This window comes from Thunnus albacares, chromosome 20, assembly GCF_914725855.1.
Source record: "Thunnus albacares chromosome 20, fThuAlb1.1, whole genome shotgun sequence".
Taxonomy (NCBI): domain Eukaryota; kingdom Metazoa; phylum Chordata; class Actinopteri; order Scombriformes; family Scombridae; genus Thunnus; species Thunnus albacares.
In genome coordinates, this window is record NC_058125.1 from 9,359,219 (window position 1) to 9,378,903 (window position 19,685).

A 19,685-nucleotide genomic window follows, 5' to 3' on the forward strand; every position below is an offset into this window, starting at 1 on the left:
TATTTTTGTATTACAATGTATCAAAGTATGTGAAACATGAAAGGTGATGTTCATGTTGATGAGACCAAAGAAAATTATCACCTCACCCTTCAGTTCCCTTCAGTTCTATAGAGCATTTTAGCATCTTTCAGCTCATTGTTTTGGTTTTTGAGCCCATAACTGTACTGTTTCAGCTCACTCTAATGGAACTGTTTCTAGATGCATGAAACAGTTCTTTCCAGTGAAAAAGTTCAGATAAACCCATTGTACACTAGCCTGCCCAGCACCAAACAGAAGACAGACAAAGTAAGTGACTTGCTGGTAAACTAGCTAGCAGTTAAAGAGCCAAATATTTCCCTCAAGAGTTGGTGGAGGTCAAAACAGAGCAAAAAGGTGGATGAAAACTGGACTTAATATTTGTCAGGTGGACAGAAACATGACTCTAAATGAATGCTAATGTTGCTCTGTATCTGGATGTGTAAATAAGCAACTATTTTCTAACTGGTAAGCCATACATACTTTAAAATGATAGTATGGCAATGCTGCGTTTGCAGCTTGTTGCACTGCCCCCCAGGGCCAAAAAAGTCTATTAGTAGTGTGTTAACAGTATGACAGTCTACACAAATAAAATGTATTTTGGCAATAATCTTATATACATTTCATAGTGATTATTTATTTTGTGACTAATGAGAATATAAACACATATTACTGCACTTGTTGTCATTTTGTCACATTACATAATGGTTACTGTATTATAATAGCACCTACAACTGTAATGAATGAACCTGTAATGTAATGCATCTGAATTGTCATATACAGTTAAAGTGTGACAATAAAAAAAAAAAAAAACTCAGACTGAGTGTGTTTTTTGGAATCTGAGCAGCACTTCCACAGTGAAACAAATGACATGCTGTCATCACTTTTAATTATGCTCTGTTTGAGAAGAAAGCAGACACTGACTGATCGGAAAAGAAAGCTGACAGTACAGTACCACTGTTTCCATCTTGTTTCATGTGAGGTGCAAGACAACAATACATGTTGAGACTTGGGTGTTATGTGTGGCTTTTTAATCTCCACTCATCTGAGGTTGCTTGCATCACTTGTTTTGACTATCCAACCTCCTTTTTTTTCTCTAAAGAGGCCGTCAGGAGTGAAGCTTACAGGGACATGCAGATATTGAATTGTAAGAGCAGAGCCTTCTACCTTAATCCATTATGACCTAAGACGCCCTCCTAAAACCCGAGGCTAAGATGGGCTATGCTGTGTGCTGAAAAAAGAAACAAACCAAAAAAAATCATCCCGTAATGCATTTCGCCTTTCCCACGTGTATTTCAGCAAATCACGATGCATTTCATCGGTCACATGTCTTGATAACTATGATATCTAAAACGCGCTCACGTCACATCCGGCTCTAAAGGGAGCAGCACGCAAACGTCGCACCCGTTCTTAAAGTGATATAGACGCGACGTGTTTATCAAGCTCATACAGGACGCAGCAGTGTGGAACAGATTTTGTTTAATCCGCATCTACACTATAGCCAGAGCGCTGACAGCTGTGGTTCATACAACCTCTTTCCCACCATAACCTTAGTCTCTGTTCTGCTGTTTGCTAATTACGTATCACAACATGGCCTCATAATGCCACGTTTTTGACCGCCTCCCTCAGAGGGTGACTCTTCAGGGGGAAAAGAAAGCCTAATTAGACCAAGTGTCCATCTGCTGAAGGGAAGAGGTGGAGAGTGCGTTGAAGAAATTAGATAAATGCAGTTTAAAAAAAAAACCTGACGCCCAAAGACCTTGCGGTGCTATAATTAAACCTGACAATCAGGAATGTTGGAGAGCGACGGGTGAACATGGTATTTTACCTCCTGCTTCATTACTGTCTAATGATCCCCCTAAGGTGTTTTCCCTGACACTAACTATGGCTTATAAAAGGGATCAGTTTCTGCTGGCAGGATAGCATGAGGAGAAGAGCAACTTTAATGGCTAGTGAAGGTGAAGACAGAAAGCAAGAAGGAAGATCACAGGAGAAACCTTGGGCTCTGCAGACCAGACTGATGCTCCATCACCAACCCAGTCTCACATCAAAGTGTATAATAGCTACGTTGGCCCACAGCACAAAACGTATTAGTTTCACAATAACTGCTCTATAATTGTGAGATGTTTTTTTAGCCTGTTCTTTTCTATTCACCTGCATCCATGTCACATGAAGTTTCTGTCTGCAAAAACAAACAAAATGGCTGCCATTCCTTTTATTCTCAGTGGAAAATGCTATATTATAATATAGTTTCTGCATTAAAATGCGTTAAATATGCACATTTCTAGCGAGAAATGACGTGCAAGCAAACAACATGCAAGCTATCTGTTTTCAGCGATAGCAGCATCCAATAGAGGCCAATAGAAAAGAACAGGCAAAAAAAACATAGGCATCTCATAATTTAAGAGCTGTTATTATGAAACTAATACGTTTTGCACTGTGGACCACTGTAGCTATTACACATTTTGATGTGATTTGGGTTGCTACCACACTATAAAACACTGGATACTTCTAGAGTTGTCTCGCCCTGAGGCAAGATAACAGATACTGTGTGTTTTATATGAACCACAATTGCTTCTTCAGGCCATGCAGCTCTCAGATCAAAAAAGTTTTAAGTATATTTGCCCCATTCAGAGCATCTCTCTAACTGCTAAATCAAAGCACTTTACCCTTTATAATTAATGACACTAACAGCACTTTCACCCCATATCTGGAGCCGTTTCTTCAAACTCTGGGAGCGTTTACAAGCTTATTTGGCCGAAGCACAACCAAAGCAGGACAGGTGGAAATGGTTCTTCCAAGAGAGGCGCAGTACTGTTTCTAAGAAGTAAAAATGCATCTGGACCGACTGCAGAAAACAATGCAAAAAATGCAACCCAAAAAATGCAAAATTTGAAGGGTACACAAAGACGGATGTTGACATCTGATATCCAGCAGCTCCTTGTGTTTGAAAAGCCGAGCAAAAGGACAGATGCTCATAGTTCTTCACATGCTTTTCACGGATAAAAACACCACAGAATGTAGATGCGGCCATCATTCTTGGCTAAGTTAAAGGGACTGGAGTCAGATTTATTTAGATTCTCCCTGCTGCCAAAATCTCTAACCTCATAAGACGACAGGTTTCCAAAACTCTGTCCAGTAAACGAGCAAGTTGTGAATCAGTGTCACTTTTGTTTATAAGACCTGGCTTTGCTTGAAATCAGGCAGTCTGAGACTAAATGAAACAAATAGTAAAATGGCTTTAGGTGTCAGGAAACCACAATCCAAGCTTAACTTCATTTTTGAGGAAGTTCAATTTTAGTCTTGTGGATGCTGGCGTTTCCACTTAACTCTGGGACACATGACACTGTCCTACTCTCCCTTTATTCATTGACTGTGGGAAGAAATGAAAGGCTCATTTCCAGTCATGAAGCAACCCCTGTGCCTCTGCTTTCAGCATCTGGTCCTCAATAAGAATAGCACCGAGGCAGGCTGGGCCAAGGCCAGATGAATCAATGTCTGCTGCGATTGTCACATCAGCTGTTGAGGTGTGCTGTGTCCAGACAGGGTAAAGCCTGCCTTTGAGTGACAGCTCCTTCAAAAAAAAGAGACAAGATGACAGATGGTATCAAAGCATGCGTTCCCACTGAAACAGAGAGCTGCATCAGGTTTCTAAAATGTTTATGGGCGAGTAATTAATCTTCTTTTTTATTATTTCTCAGACACAATGACTGAGTTTATCAGGGATGAACTGCGATTGTGACGGGCCAGGAACAAGTTGCCTCTGAGAAATGCAGAGACAACATGCATTTGAAATGCATCCGTGTGTGTGTGTGTGTGTGTGTGTGTGTGTGTGTGTTGCTCTGGCGATTGCTCAGGCACACACACACACACACACACACACACACACACACACACACACACACACACACACGTGTACGCGCACACAGATGGCAGAGGAATTTAGGCTTTGATATGCAGATTGGATGCTGGCTTATCATTTCTGCTGGCTGCAACACTGTGTTATCGTTCCTTCAGCACAACATTAGAGATGATAACATTTACCTGAAGGGGGCAGTTGACTGATAATATCGTCAAGACATTTCTGCTCCTGGAAAGTCTGAGCGAGGCCTGCGTAGAATTTGCTGGAACAGTATCACTGCAGATTGGTGCTCATATGCACAGGCATGCACATGACTGCAAAAACACAGACACACACAGACACACACACACACAGATAACCCCACAAAGACAAAGAAATATGACCAATTTCTGTCTCCTAGGCAACTACAGTATGAATACTGTGACAGTTTGGAGCGCCAAATGTCCAAAGTTGTCAGAGGTGGCAATAAGACTGTGACACTGACACACACACACACACACTGAGATCTCAACTGCAGAGACAGCTGTGCAGAGTGAGGAAGAAGAATGGATGTTGAGTTTCGCAGAAAGTGCAGTGTAAAATAGGAGAAAAGGAAAGGATGTTTGCATCTAACAAACATGTCAAACTTAATGATTATGCTAATCAACAACACTGATTAAAACTGGCACAGTGTGTTAGAATACATTACCGGGGAAAACATCACCGGCTTACTAATATCTAAATTCTACATAAATCATGACGGCTGATTACTGTAGATGGCAGGATGCCAACAGTACATTAACAGATTATTACAGTGGGCTACTTGCTCATGTGCAGCTTTTTCCCCCATCCCCACTAGGCCATAGATTAGTTGCATAAGCTTCTGTTATTGAGTGCACATACTCTAGCATATTTTTCTATAGTACAGAGGGCCATAGGTCTGCACTGCTTATTGTCCATTACCATCACAGCCTTAGCTCCATATTAAGAGATTATTATCAGAGAGGGCCAGTTTGCCGGTTTTATTTTAATTACATCTGCTTGGTAAATAGGTTCTCAACCACTTTTACATCAGAACATAAAATTCACTTTACGCAGGGAGCTGGGAGTTATTTTTGTCCTGACAGTGGATTGACAGAGACACATTCCTCATATACAGAAATAAGGCTTCAGTTTGTAGTCTTTAGGAACATTATTTATTTTGAAGTAAAATGTGCACAATACATTTTTGGGCCTTGACCGTCTAGTTGAGAAAAAGCAAGGACTTATTGGAACCAGACACTGAATAAAACAGCATGCATCACTGCCTTATGAAACTACCTTGTCCAGTATTGATCATTTCTTTTGTGCTACATTCTACCAAAAGTGAAGAGAATAACGATTAGCAGATTAAAACATAACATAACATACATATTTCCTGGTCTATATATCTTTGCATGATTTGCAGTTCAAAAACTCCTTATTTAACTTATATTGGCTCTTCATGCAGCCTTTGACCATGTTTAATTTTATCATCATTCAGATGGTGCTGTGCAAGTGCATATTCAGATCTCAGTGACAAATTTACCAGATATGAAATCAGGTATACAGTAGTTGCTTGGTATGCAGCATTAGTAAAATTAGTGATAGTATATTCATGAATCTCCGTGACATCAGGGTGGCTTTTACCTTTTTTTATTTCATCAGTTTCCCTTTATCTCTCTCCCTCTCTCTCTATGTGCTAAGAACAGAAAGGCTATCATATATAGGGGGAGAACACACACACACACACACACTGCTCCACTCTGTATGATCCTGGTGCACCAATGGCCTGCAGTGTGTCACAGTCTCTGCAGGGAAGACAGTAAGGGGGTCAGATTACTAAGCCTGAGGGCTCCATTTGATCGTACGTATCACTCCACTGCATACTGAAAAGTATGTTCAGCTACTGCAAATTTCATCTACAGTACATGTGATAACTGGTGTGTGTGAGTGTGTGTGTGTGTGTGTGTGTGTGTGTGTGTGTGTGTGTGTGTGTGCTGCAAAGTGTGTGTGTGTGCTGTAAAGTGTATGTCTTTTAAAGTGAGCATGACCTCCAACAATATTGCTATAAACATTTTAAATTGTGCTTCAGCATGAACTCCATTGTGCAGAATAATAACCCTGGTGAAACAATCACAAAATAGAGGAAACAGTCAAAACATTAAAGGCCCCATGAAACGGCATCTATAACTTTTGTACTGTGACGCATCTCCCAGTGAAACGGAATATTTGAGCAGTGCACAGTTACAAGAAGGATTTAAACCAAATCCTTTGCACTTGATTGGACTGCTAAAAAGAGGGCGGGGCTTAGAATATAGCGCAACACGCAGCTGCAGAGAGAAACAGCTACAGAGGACTGTTGGCTACATCCTTCAAATTTGTTTTAACAAAAACAATAATTTAGCTACTAATTACAGCAAAGGATAACAAAGCTAACACTAATGTTAATGACATGTGGGTTAAAACCACTGACGCTAAAGTCACTTTAAATGGGAGGAAATTCTGAAGCTCAAGGTAACTTACAAATTGTTTTATGGTGTGAGCTATTGGTTATTCATACTGTATCTCATACTGCAGTTAACACATTTTGCAACAACATCTAACCAGCACAAATTCTACACACATTCTTCCACAGCTGCAGCTGGGGCACGTGCACTCTCAACTTGAATATGCACGACGCCTCTGATTGTGCATACAGAAATTATTGTGATTGTATAATTTGAGGGTGTACAAAAACTGCTTATATCAGATATAACCTTTTACTTCAGTTGAAAGCATGTAATGCATGCAAATACATTCACTGTGGATTTCACTGATGTGATGTATATTGTATGCCGCAAGCATGTATAGGGCTTAATTACTGTATGTACTGTATAAATCCAATTACTCTTGAGATAGTGTTTACGTAAATGCTTTAGGTTCAATTCAGCTGCTGATTTCAAGTGTTTGTGTAATACCATTTACAGATGTACGGGCCAGCAGTTTGAGGGTTAATGTAGACCCCCCAAACCCCCCCCCCTCAGCTCTGCCGTTGCCACTCCACTGCTGTGAATTTCCTCTATTTCTAAACAGAGCTGCACTCATCATCTGTGCTCTGAATGACTTGTCCTGAGGCGGTTCATCCCTTTATTTCCTGACTCAAAGTCAAAGCACAGGCACAGAAGACCTTGTGAATACAATATCACACAGTAAACAAGCGCACATGCCGACAAACAAACAACCAAACGGACAAAACACATATATATTAAAACAAAAAGGCGGCCAAAAACCTAGAGGGAGAGAAATGTTAGTCCACAGAGAAGTTACTTTGTTTGACATCCCTTTATTCGGGAACATACAAGAACAATCGCTGAATTGTCCTGTTTTTCATCTGTCTCTCGGCGCTGCGTTTGAGGACAAATCTGGGCAGCTTTGAGTGAGGATAATAGGGGTTTTTTTTGTTGAGACATGCCCTCTATGTCTTCAGACAAACTCCCTCAATATTATTCTTTCACCTCCCACAGCTGATGCAGCTTGATGATACAACACCAGCTCTTATACACAGCCAATTTCCCACTAATATTTCACATTTCCTCCAGGCTGTTATTTGTGCTGCTGTCAATATGTTACTGACACAAACAAGGTGACATTATGTGGCTCCCGCCTCTTGTCTCCCAGAACTGTCAATCAAAAATTACTCACGGACCCGACTCAGCGCAGATATAGATCGCTCGCTCAGTGAGGGGAGGGGCGGGCAGCAGAAAGAGCAGATATCTCTTCTAGGAATACTCGGATTGATTTGTGTGTGACTGAACCAACAGCTGGCTGATTGACAAGCGATACAATTAAGTGGAAGCAAGAAGGAACGGAAGACCATACATTATATCAATCATCAGTCCTTCCCCTGCCTCCCTTTGTCGATCATCTGCGCTCATCTAATGGGATTTGTGTGCTCGGAGACTAATTTCACTGTAAATATTCATGTCTTCATATTCATATCATGTCTCCCCAGTTTACATCAGCACAAAGTCATAATGACAGAAAGACAAAGAGATGGAGGGAAAAGCAGAAAATAAAAGACTGTTTGTTCTGTTCTGTTTGTTGTCAGTATTTTCTACGCAGGCATTCAGGTTCAAAATAGTGCAAAACACAACTTCACAGCTGGGATTCAAACACACCTTTCGGCGCAGGTCTATTTCTGTACGCATTGGTACTTGAAACAAAGGTCTCTAGTGGTCCTTAAGGTATTACATGCATACTGCACTAAAAGGTACATGGACATTTCTGACAGCAGAAGGCACATTATATGTATTAGTATTATTTGTACTTGAAGGTAAGCTTTTGATGGTCCAAAATGTTTTGTTGCTGTTATGGTCCTCCCAAAGGGACTGTACCTTTTTAAAATCTACTCTTTTTTCCCCCCACAGCACTACAGAGTGCCACCATGAGCTACTAGTCCACTCTCGAGCTGAAGTCATTCTCTCATAGCTGCTGGTCAGAGTGGTCATAACTGGTGACCCTTTTGGCAACAAGTTAGCCAATGTGAATTAAGACTGGGCAGGACTTGCAGTAGTATGGTCAGTCAGTGAGCCAAAATAAAAAGGTAGAAGATGTGAGCAGAAAATAAATAAAATGTGTGGGAGCATATTTATGTATAACTGTACAAATATCCAGATGAGAGAGGAGCAGATGTGATAAAAACATTCATCTACATGCCCTTTAGTTATCACCGAAGCTGCATCCAACTCGAACAATAAGTGTCAGGAGCAGTGGAGAGTCTTTGTTGGACTTATTTTGCCCTCAGTTTCACCTGTCAGGTCATATAGAGCTTGCCCTAACCCTGTGATTAGCGGAGGTTATTTGAGGCATAAGCAGCCTGACAGGAAGAGTTGGAAACACGACTCACATCCTCAGCATGTTTTAGGAGAAAAAAATTATCTTTGATTCAGGGTGAACAATGTGTAATATCATTATTTTAATTTAAAAAAAACACTAAGACTGAACATCTAAAAGCTAAGGCAACAAAGGACAATGTTCCTGATCCAAGAATTGAGTTTTTTTAAGACAATGTTTCAGTCTTTTATGCTTATTTTATTATATCTTGTATATAGAGCACTGAGCACTGTTGAAACTAAAAAAATAATATAATTTTTAGTGTTAGTGTGAAATAGAAATGTAAGCCACATTTCTATTCCTTCAATTAGGCTTGTGTAAGTACGAAGATCAATTTCATCGTACTGTGTTATTTGCCAGGTTAATATAAATGTATGTGAATAAATAGCCTTTATGTAATTATTTTTGTTAAAGAAGCCCACACTTCACTGTGTCAGCCCCTTTTCTGAAATCAACTTACACCCTCATAACTCAGAGTCATTTATTTTTGGATGAACTATTATTTCAGCCAACCACTTGATTTAGATGCAGATTTGTAGCACATTCTACATGAAAAACAATAGCTGAGCCTACAAGCTGCAGAATCAGCAACATGGGACCAAACTATTCAGAAAACTGGGACTATTTTGTTCCTGTTCTACCCAAGCATCTATGTGCATTTTTGCCATTTGTAAAGCATTTGTTTATTGGAACAAAAGCAGATTTCGTGGAAATATCGCAATTCAGGGTTATTTCAGTTCTGGCCCCAAGCATAACAGGATGCAGAGGATGACGAAGATGATAATTGAGCTTAGTCATCAAACTGAGCGTCATTCAGGTTACAATGCAGATGTTTTGTGACAGGGACTACAGCTGTGATGTTTTCTCTGCTTAAGCAACACAGGGGTTGGTCACTGGAATATTTGGCGCTATCCCATAAAGCCTCTCTGATCTCACCAAGCCTGTAGTCGTAAATATTGCACAACACGCCTTGAGTGAGATTACATTAGTTAAGACTGGTGTATTCTATGTCTGGAAAACTGTACCGCAGACAGCAAATCAACAAGCTGATTCATCGATGTTACATCATACTAGACAGCAGCTGTAAGCCATTTTGTGTCACCTCAATACAGTAAAAGCTTGTACACAGCAAAACCATGCTAAGTTCTGTTTCATCCCACCTAAAGAGGACCCTTTCCACCACAAAACAGAGACACTGACCATCATTCTCTGCCTCTCTGAGAAGAAATTAAAACAAAGAAGAGAGAATACCTAAAGGATCAATACAGCAAGCCTTTTAATGGATTCCCACATCTGTGCTGTTCAGTATAGAGTGTGCGAAAAAGAGAGAAAAACAAACAGCATACAGAGTTGCAGAGATGGAGGCAGGATGACGGGGAATACTAAGAATGAGAGGCAGACGGGGGGTCCGATAAACAGATAGAGCAGAGCAGAGAGAGCGCAGGTTTCCACAGATATGGATGGTTGGAGGGTCGATCGTTACCCAGACACTGCATGCATGCCTGCCTGCCTGCCTTCCTTCGCTGCCTGATTGCCTGGCACACATTTGCATTAGAGTTGAGAGGAGCTGAGCAAGAAGAGCACAGCCGGAGAAGTCTTTGATCTCTCAGCCTCTGTCTCTTTGATGCACCATGTGGAAACACACCAGCAGATTTGGGAGCAGCGGACGAGGAGATGATGTTGGGCGTTAAGAGGATGTGCGCGTGTGGATGCCGGCGTGTGTGCATGTGTGATCTCCGCGAGGGAAGTGATGTATATAGCGGGAATGACTGCGCAAATCTGTCGAGACCTTGATTGCAGTCCAAATGAGCACACACATGCCAGCATGGGTTGCCCTATTTTGTTAAAGTCAAGTGCATTCAAGCAGGAGGGAGAGAAAAGGGAAAAAAAAAAAACCTTTGCTCTCGCCGTTTCTCAGGATTATCAAACATCACGGCGGCTCTGAAAACTACAACTGTCAAGCAACAGATTTACATCCAACCCCATCACCCTGTGCTTTTCTCGGAAAATGTCATTTCGCATATTCATCTGGGTTCAAATTCGAGGCAATGCAGCGAGATAATCTGTGGATTTTGACTCTGTGCGTGTATTGACAACACTCTTCGCCCGCGTCTCCTCCCCTGTCTCTCTTCCTCAGCCTGTATCTTCTCCAGTCCTTGCCCCCTCACCTCTCCTCCCTCCTCTCTTGCACTCTCCCATCCGTTCCCTCCTCTCACCTCATTCTCATCTCTCCTCTTCTCCGGCCTGTCAGGATGATTTCAGGCTTGTTGCGTCTGGCCTGACTTAGTGTGGTACGATTGAAGCAGTAATTACAACAGTCTCTGAATAGCTTTTCCTCCCACGGAAAACCTCACTACCTATCATCCACAGGCTTAACCCCGCTCTCCATGCTGACATGCAGGGGCCAGACAACAGCCTGTGTAGAAAACCATTAACCCACAATTAAATTACAATCACCATAACAAAGGATGGGTGACATTTAAATCCACCAATCGAGGAGGGATTAGGAGCGAAGAGCACTTCTCTTGGGAATGTGTTATCATCTAAATATGACAATGTGGATAAAGGAAATGTGAATTAATCAAACATTTCACACTATCTACCAGTGGGGCAGTTTTACCATTGGGTAGACTTATCTTCTCTAATAGTTAAGCCAAGGTGTATTACATGGTGTGCAGAGGTAAGCTTAGGTGCTCACCTCTTTCTGTGAGACATTAATGATATGCTGTGCACTGGTTGGATGTTCTCATATCATAACTGGAATAAGCTTCAGAAGAAGATGAGGCAAGGAACAGAGGTTTTGTGGTTGATTCACAAAGCTCCCAGTAAAGTCTGGCTTCATCATAGAAAACTGGCTAAGGAAAAATAAAGACAAAATATGTGGCCACCCAGGCGAGCAACAACCCGACAGGCTGCTGCTTTCAGTTATGGCTGGGCACATGCCAAAAAGTATTGTTAAATTATGGCATAAACTCATCTAATAACTTGTCCATCATATTGGATAGCAAGATAACATGAACTCAAATTGAACTTTTGGTCTTTTTCAGCTGCCTTTTCATTTATTTCAGGGACCAATATGGAAGAAATCCAACTCATTAATAGCTAGCCATGCTAGCAGCTCTGTGAGGCATAGTGGTGCTTTGAGCTAAGCGCTACCGTAAGCATGCTAACATGCTCATGATGACACTCCTAACATACTAATGTTTAGCAGGTATAATGCTGTAGTTACCATGTTCACCATCTTAGTTTGGTGTGCTAGCCTGCTAACAAATTAGCACTAAATACAAAATATTGCTGCGGCTGATGGGAATGTTCAGTTTTGCCGGCATGTGGTCATGAACAAAAATATTGGACAAATTAAAAGTTTAATGTGATAATGGCACCAGATGAAAAGTCAAAGCATCACCAAATGAATGTGTGTACCAGATTTCATGGCAATTCACCCAATAGTTGTTGAGATATTTTAGTCTGTACTTAAGTGATGGACCAACAATTAACATTAAATGATACCTATAAGAAAATATCTGCAACAATACACGCAAACACAACGCTGTATAATCAGGAGTCAGCTACTTTTAGCAAGCACACACATCATGTGTTGATAACAAGAAAGTGACATTTAGCTGACTAGATGATATGACTTTACCAGAGCACAGAAAATCGATCAGATGAATCAGTCATACAATGACACAGCCAGTGTTGCCTGATGGCTGAGGACCTCCAACATGGCCACTAAAGGATGATATGAGTCACCTGAAAGCCCTATCAGGTGAAATGCCTGCACAACATTTGGCTCTGACACAGCAGAATGATGACGGCCTTCAATCGAATATCAAGGTTGTGCTGAAATGAAAGCAATTTGATACAGCCAGAGAGGAGAATGAGGAAATGAGATTGATGTTGTGAGGAGAATGAGTAGGTGGTGAGATGCGAAAAGGAAGTCAGTCGAGGTAGAAAGCTGCAGAGTTGGTGTTTTTTGCTGAAATGGCACTCAAGCTTTAACACGATACAGAAGAGATTGCTTTTTCATAAAGAGAGTGGACCCAACAAAGTGCACCCTGCCTAGTGGAGCGGGAGAGATGAGAGGGCAGTTTGACCAGAGGAACAATGTGGCCAGCGGGAACTTTTTCTTACATAAAATGCGTTTCTGCTAGAAAAGCAAATGAACGTACTTCATGGGTTTGAATAGAGCCTGGCCGTAGTTCTGGAAGGTCATGATGAGCTTGAGCTGGGTGCCTCCAGACTTCATTGCTGTTGGAATAAAACAGACAACACCGCTATTAACGATCAATTCATTGAAAGCAGCTTCACATATTTTTGAAGAAATGAGATGTAGTAATGTAGGCTCACAGTTATTTTGCTCTGGCATACACTGACCCATTGGAATTTAAGTTATACAAAAATGTGGCTAATATCACTAGCTAGATATTAGCTAGCTAATGATATTCGCTAGTTTGCCTAGCCGAAATTTTCAAATTCAGACTAGCCAAACATTTTTGGTAATCTGGTAACTAGGCTGCTGACCATGCAACAACATGAACCTATGCCATACCTGAATAAAATATGTCACTGTCTTCAGTTTTTTGCCACCAGTGTTCAGTTTTTGCCCATTCAAGTTTGCAACTTAGCTAATGTTAATTGTACTAGTAGCTTTGTCCACCACTTAGCTTTTTTTTACCTGCATATGTAGCTCTTTTCTGAGAAAAGAAAATCTGTCTAAAATCTGTAACAAATTAGGAAGATGATAAACTAATTAGGATTGCAAGTAGGCCTAACAACTATTTAATTTTTTTTTTTTTTTTGTTAAAGTAGAAAACAGTGACAACATTTCTAGCCCATGGAGATGTTCAATTTTTCATCCAACCAGCAGTCCAAGACATAAATTTACAATGATATTAAACAGTGAAAACTTGCATATTCTCACATTGGAAAAGGTGGAAGCAATGAATATTTGATGTTTCTGCCTAATAAAAGACATAAATGATCAATTGTTAATGTGGCTCAGTCTATTTCTTGAAAATGCCAACTTGAGCTATAGAATCCAAGCATATAGTTTATTGATGCACGCTTCAATAAAGCTCCATATCCATGTTCTTTGTTTAAACTGTTTACTGAAAAAGTTTCCTCTTCAAGACAACAAAATGAAACATGGTAGCAAAACACAAAAAACACATTAAGCATGACAAGCAAGGTCAAAGACCAGCGTGTCCACCAGTCTCTATAGATTCATCTAAATCAATTAACAAACACAGAATTATTCGACATATTAACCAACCAGAAGCGAGGGTTGACTAGGTCGATATCAGCCCTTATTAAGTATTCTACAATTAAGCTATAGAGCTACTTATCATTATCAAATGAAACAAGGCCAGATATCAGTTATTTACTGTGGATCAGCTTATCAATTAAGTGACTGATCATTTTGATAAGACGGATAACATTAGTTAGTGATTGTTCAGTGTCAGCAGAGTATAAGAAAACACGTGAAGCTCAGAGATAAGAGACAAACCAAAAGTCCATAAACACATGGTGAAATTGGACCGTATTCCCTTTATATAATGTAATACTCACTGTCATTGATTTGATTAACATTTTAGAGATGTGTCATAGTACACCTGAAGCCTGAAACATGACTTTCCTCTGCCACGTTGGTGAAGAGGACTGTTGTGTATGAAAGCCTGTGTATGCGCACAGATGTGTGTTTGTGTTTATGTGTGCGCTCTGAAAAGACTGAGTGCTGATGTCACAGTGTTTTGTTTGATGGGAAGGGAGAGTGAGGGGGTGAAGGACAGCCAGTGCTCGGCCAACGCTCTCTGTTCCTCCGCTGTTTACTCTCTCTGTGTATTCTCTGGAGGGTCTATCTCTCTCTCGCGCTGTCTCTTTGTGTTTCTATTCATCCATCTATCCTTGATGTTTTCTCCCTTTTTGAACATGATAATGCATTCTAAAGGCACTCGTGGGACTGGGCTCAGCGCTGGAGTGAAGGACTACAAGGCTAAAACACACTGAAATCCACAAAGAGAGCACAGCAGTCACCGTGCCTGTTATTTCTCGTCTGATCGATTGGAAACTGTGTTTTGGTGGCCTTTTGCCAAAGAACAACCTTCTTAATCAATGCTCTCATTTATTTTTACATATGAGAATCATGAGGACAAGCACAATGTTTACGGAGAAAAGAATTACAAGTGAAAAGATCAATGTTCGTTTGACCTCATCTGCTGCTGTGTGAAGTTGTGTGTGCTCATGTGATGTTAGGAGACATTTTAAATAAAAGCAAATCTAACTGTAATTGTTACAAACTCAGACTCTGTTTACCAAGAGTGAAAATAAACCTCCTCACAGTAAGCAAGCCATATTTCATGTTACAAAAATGTTTACCTCTTTCTCTTTTAGGGCTGCTATAGAATAATAAGTTATAGATTTTTACTGTCATCTGCTTTTTCACGCTATATTTCCATTAATGAATGTGGCTCATAAGAGGTTATAGAGTATAATACATCCCATCACTCCTATCCTTAAGTTAAGATAATAACGAACTTCTGCTGGATTCTATTGGTATTCTGCCCCAGGCCTGTGTTAAGGCTCTATAATTACTGAGCCACCATGTATTTAGCTGGCTAGAGACGCTGAGAACTGCTTCCTCTATCCACCCAGGCTGAGAGGCAGAAAGCAAAAGGAAGAAAATCAGAGAAAATTAGAGAACATCTTTAGTAGAAAGAAGGAAAAGTAGGAAAGAAATACTTCCTCTGATGACCAAGCAGGAATACTTGTTTTCATAAACAGTTAATCTGACTCCCAGTTAAGTATTTAATCTTTGCTATAGGCCAGTTAAAGTTTTGTCATTGGCAGATAAACTTGAAATCTGCAATCCTTTTTCACAGCGAGTGCAAGATGGGCGACCTTGAGTCGACAAGCACTCTTGGAATTTGGGAGCCGGTCTGAGCCAAAAAGGAAGACAATCCCCCCCTAAATAGGAAAAAAAAAAAACAGAAATAGATTCCATGTAACGGCCCCAGTGTGGATTATCGCCTCTGTCAGGTATCTACTTTCACTTGCAGCCAAGGCTTTATGGCTTTCTGCAGAAAGCTACATTTACCGTGTGCTTGTCAGTCAAATAAAAGCCACAGCATTTGATTTGAATCAAACCGCCATGTAGCTGTTTGATTTGCATCTCGAGACCAGGTGTTCTCTCGGGCTTGATATATTCAGCTGTGACGCTTTGAGAGGAATACACGAGAGAAGACTGTGGTGTTTTATTATTCCTAAAGCCTCGTAAAGCAGGGGTGTGCAGGCCGATCAGATTGAGCGCTGTTGTACGATAGCCTGCAGCTGACTTTCATCTTCATGCATGCTTGCGTGTGTGTTTGAGTGTGTGTTCATATCAGCAGCGCCTGTGGCAGCGAGGAGCACATTTTAACCATCACTAAGCAGCCCCTCCTCCCTCTCCTAACCTGTAGACACAGTTACTGTACGTCAGAGGCACACATTCCTTTTTGGCTGACTGTAAAACAACTTGTTTCTCGTGTAGAAGACCCTTTAAACTGAATTTTGACCTCTCTCTCTGCATGGCACACTACAGAGGCACAGTCTAAAGAGCACATCTAATATCTGTGTCTTTGATCAACACACTGGACTCCCTAGAAGCTTGTTTAATGTGGGTTGCAAACTATGACCTCCAGTTTGTGTGACACAGCAAGCAACGACCAATACGAGCACAAACATAATTATCTTTGTACCTAAACGCACCGCAAAAATATATCCCACGATGATTTGTGTCAGATTTTAAAAGTGCAAACTCTAGTCTGTTTCTTCAGAGTGTCATTTTGGATCATTTTGATTTTTTTTTATTTAGTGTCAGCCATGTAGGTGAGCCCACCTGCATGGCTGACACTATGACTCACCAACGCTAGTGATCCTCTGGGTGACCAGGTCCTTCAGGAGAGCATCGATGACCGGGTTGTGTCTGGAGTACAGCTCGTATCGATTAATCCCAATGTGGAAGCGGAGCCAGTTGGGGTAGGAGTCAGCCGTCAGCTCCCCAGTTGGGCTGAACTCATCCATGTTGCCTTCCCCATTCCTGCGTGAGAAGAGGGAGGAGGGGAGGGGAGGAAAGAAAGGAGAAAGAGGATTGTCAGGTTTTTTTTATGTAAAGAGTGACAGGTGTTGTGCAACAGCCCATGAGCACAGATGCAGAATTAGACTAATGTGATTGCACAGAACTCAACTATAAGCCCTTTGATGTTTAGACATATTATAATGAATGTTTATTCATTCTTGCACTTGAGTTGATTATGATTCAGACTTTATGAGCAAAAACAGTTTACCATTCCTGATCTGCTGCTTTGGGGTCAAATCTGATGTCCGTGTTGACGTTGAACAGCGTGTCCTCGTCTGTCAGAGGTGGAGGGGATCTTTTATATAAGGGATGGTCATAGAGAGCCGACAACCTTGAACTCCTAGCCGGCATGTTCTTGGTCACCGCGGCGTCCTGGATGAACTGTCTCTTCCTGTCACCACGTTGCCCGTAGTGATCGAGCCTCCTGAGAGCCTGTGTTTTGTCGCCTGTGACCGGGACCCTTTCCAGGGAGTGGGAGGAAACATTCGAGCTGGGCTCGTTGCTGAAGTCCTGAAGGATCCGCAGGGTGTGCTTGTTAGGCCAACTCTGTTTCCCCCAGCTCTGGGGCTCCTCGCTCGGCGTGTGAGAGCAGGAGCAGCCGCTGTTGCTGTGCCTCTCCAGCTTTGGTAACAAGTCTATCATTATGTGCATCGAGCATGCAATGAGGAACACCATGAGAATCAAAACCCGGAATTTACGCAGGAGGATCATCTTCATGGTCTCCCTTTTGAGCAGATGTGAGTATTTACTGCAAATGATCAGCACGCAGATGAACAAGCTGACTACATCGCTGATGATGTTTATTAGACTGGACGCCAATCTAATGAAATATACATTAAACACGTAGGACCCATCTTCACTTGCCGTCTTGAGTAAAGGATTCAGTGTTCAGCCTTTGTATTTTCAACATCAGAGTCCTGCTTTTATTTGCGTGGATGTCCAGATTTCAGAAGCGCAAAATCATCCGCAAGCGTCCAGGTAAAACAGGTCGAGTCGGTTCAGACCAGCGGTCGATTTGCGCAAGCCACATCCTTTTCACACTGCTGCTGTCCCCTCTCCTGTCGACCACTAAATGTTTATGAAGGATTACAGAGTCGCAGACAAGTGAGTAGGATCCAAACGCAGCTGTGATACGCGGGAGAAACGATCCGTTAAACGTGCGTGTCCAAGAGGTCCGAAGGCGCGCATCGGTCTCACCGTCGAACCTCAATCCGATACGGGGAGAGCAGCCATGGATCAGCTGGGACGTCGGCCCCGGGAGAAAAAATGTACGGGGAGTGAAGCTCTTCACATTTAAATGTTTTCAAGGGAAAGTCCCCGAAAAGTAGTCGACGTGCACTCATCCACTTCAGCGATCCAAGATGCGTAATTCTGTCACATCGAGTCCGGACTAATCACCCGAGGCGAGCCAACGGAACAATTCGCCACAGGTAACAGGAGACAGAAATCCCCCCCCGGAGGGCCAGGCAACCTCTAGGACTACAGCGGGATAGGAGAATGTACCTCTTGTAGCATGTGTGAATCTGGGTGGGTGTGTTAAATATGATGATGAAGCCAAGGCTAGATCCAGCCTTTGCGCAGCGTCACTGTGCGCAGATTGGCTGAGGAGAGAGAGAGAGAGAGAGAGCGAGTGAGAGAGAGAGAGAGAGAGAGAGACCGACCATGTGAAGCGTATAACTGCTTGTCTGTATTCCTCTTGGAATAAATCCTCCCTGCACATCCCGACTGTGCAAGAAGAGGGCGTCTTTCCACTGGCCAATATTCAGTCTGACTCACACGCAGCAGTTTTTCTTTTTTTTCTTTCTTTCTTTTTTTTTTTTTGTCTGAAATTCATCTGCTGGAATCCCTCTGAAATGTCTCCTCCGAGACGGCAGTCAATCCATCGATGATACATTAGACAGGCCTATTAGACCGCTCATCAGTCTGAGGATCCAGTTCCATCCTGCACTGCTGCCACTCAGCAGCAATCACATCTTCAATAATGTTTAAAGGCCGCATGAAATGAAAACGACAAAGCACCTTTCAGCACTGCACTTTCTTAGAGGCCAGGAAAAGAGAAAATTATGCAGTATAGAGGAATAAACTGAGTCCACACTTTCCTCCTTCTTTGACCCTTCACCTATATACCACATGAAGCACGTATACCACATAAATTACTATGAAAGCCAAATACAATGTCCAATATCCAGTAAGTGCACTAATGTTTCTTTTTTACGGCTAATTGGCGCAGCATCATGGCTGCATCCATGCTTCCTTCGTGGCTGTAAATAGGCAAGAGAGGCAGGGCAATAAACTGCCTGCATTTCATAGTATGGCATATATGCATGAGTAAGTGATCATGCTGTCTGTGATTACCTCCCTAGATTAGTTTATAATTAAAAGAGCCCAAAGAGAGAGACGGAGTGAGATTGTTGTACGAACATGTTGGCGGAAGGAATAGATTCATAAGAAAGAAAAGTGGAGATGGCTTAAGATAGGCTCTATGGGGGGATTTACCCAGTGGAACAAAACATTAGTTGTGAATGTTAATGAAGCTGATATAGAGGTAAAATTAAAACAGCAGCAGGGAGATCACTGCTAATCTGAAGCTCTAAATTTTGTGTGTGTGTGTGTGTGTTTGTGTGTGTGTGTGTGTGTGTGTGTGTGTGTGTGTGTGTGTTTGTGTATGTGTGTGTGTGTGTGGTACAGTGAGCGGCAGTGATTGCTTTATTCCAGAAAGTAGCATCAAGTGTCAAGCGACTAACAATGGATCCAGCAAACCGTCTGCACAGCATTGTCTATTGTGTTAGACAGAGGAAAGATTGTTGTATTTGCAATAAA

The 19,685-nt window shown here is 41.8% G+C and overlaps 1 protein-coding gene across 1 annotated transcript in view; it reads right to left on the reverse strand.

The window, feature by feature from the left end:
- The window catches only part of fam20cb (FAM20C golgi associated secretory pathway kinase b), a 51,163-nt gene extending 32,757 nt beyond the window's left edge, over positions 1–18,406 (reverse strand). The window contains exons 1-3 of the mRNA XM_044338050.1: positions 17,074–18,406; positions 16,651–16,826; positions 12,922–13,000 (exon numbers count right to left, since the gene is read on the reverse strand). Coding sequence (XP_044193985.1) covers positions 12,922–13,000; positions 16,651–16,826; positions 17,074–17,582 — 764 coding nt within the window. The 5' untranslated portion in view covers positions 17,583–18,406. The remainder of the gene's footprint in view (positions 1–12,921; positions 13,001–16,650; positions 16,827–17,073) is intronic.
- Between the last annotated feature and the right edge of the window lie 1,279 nt (positions 18,407–19,685).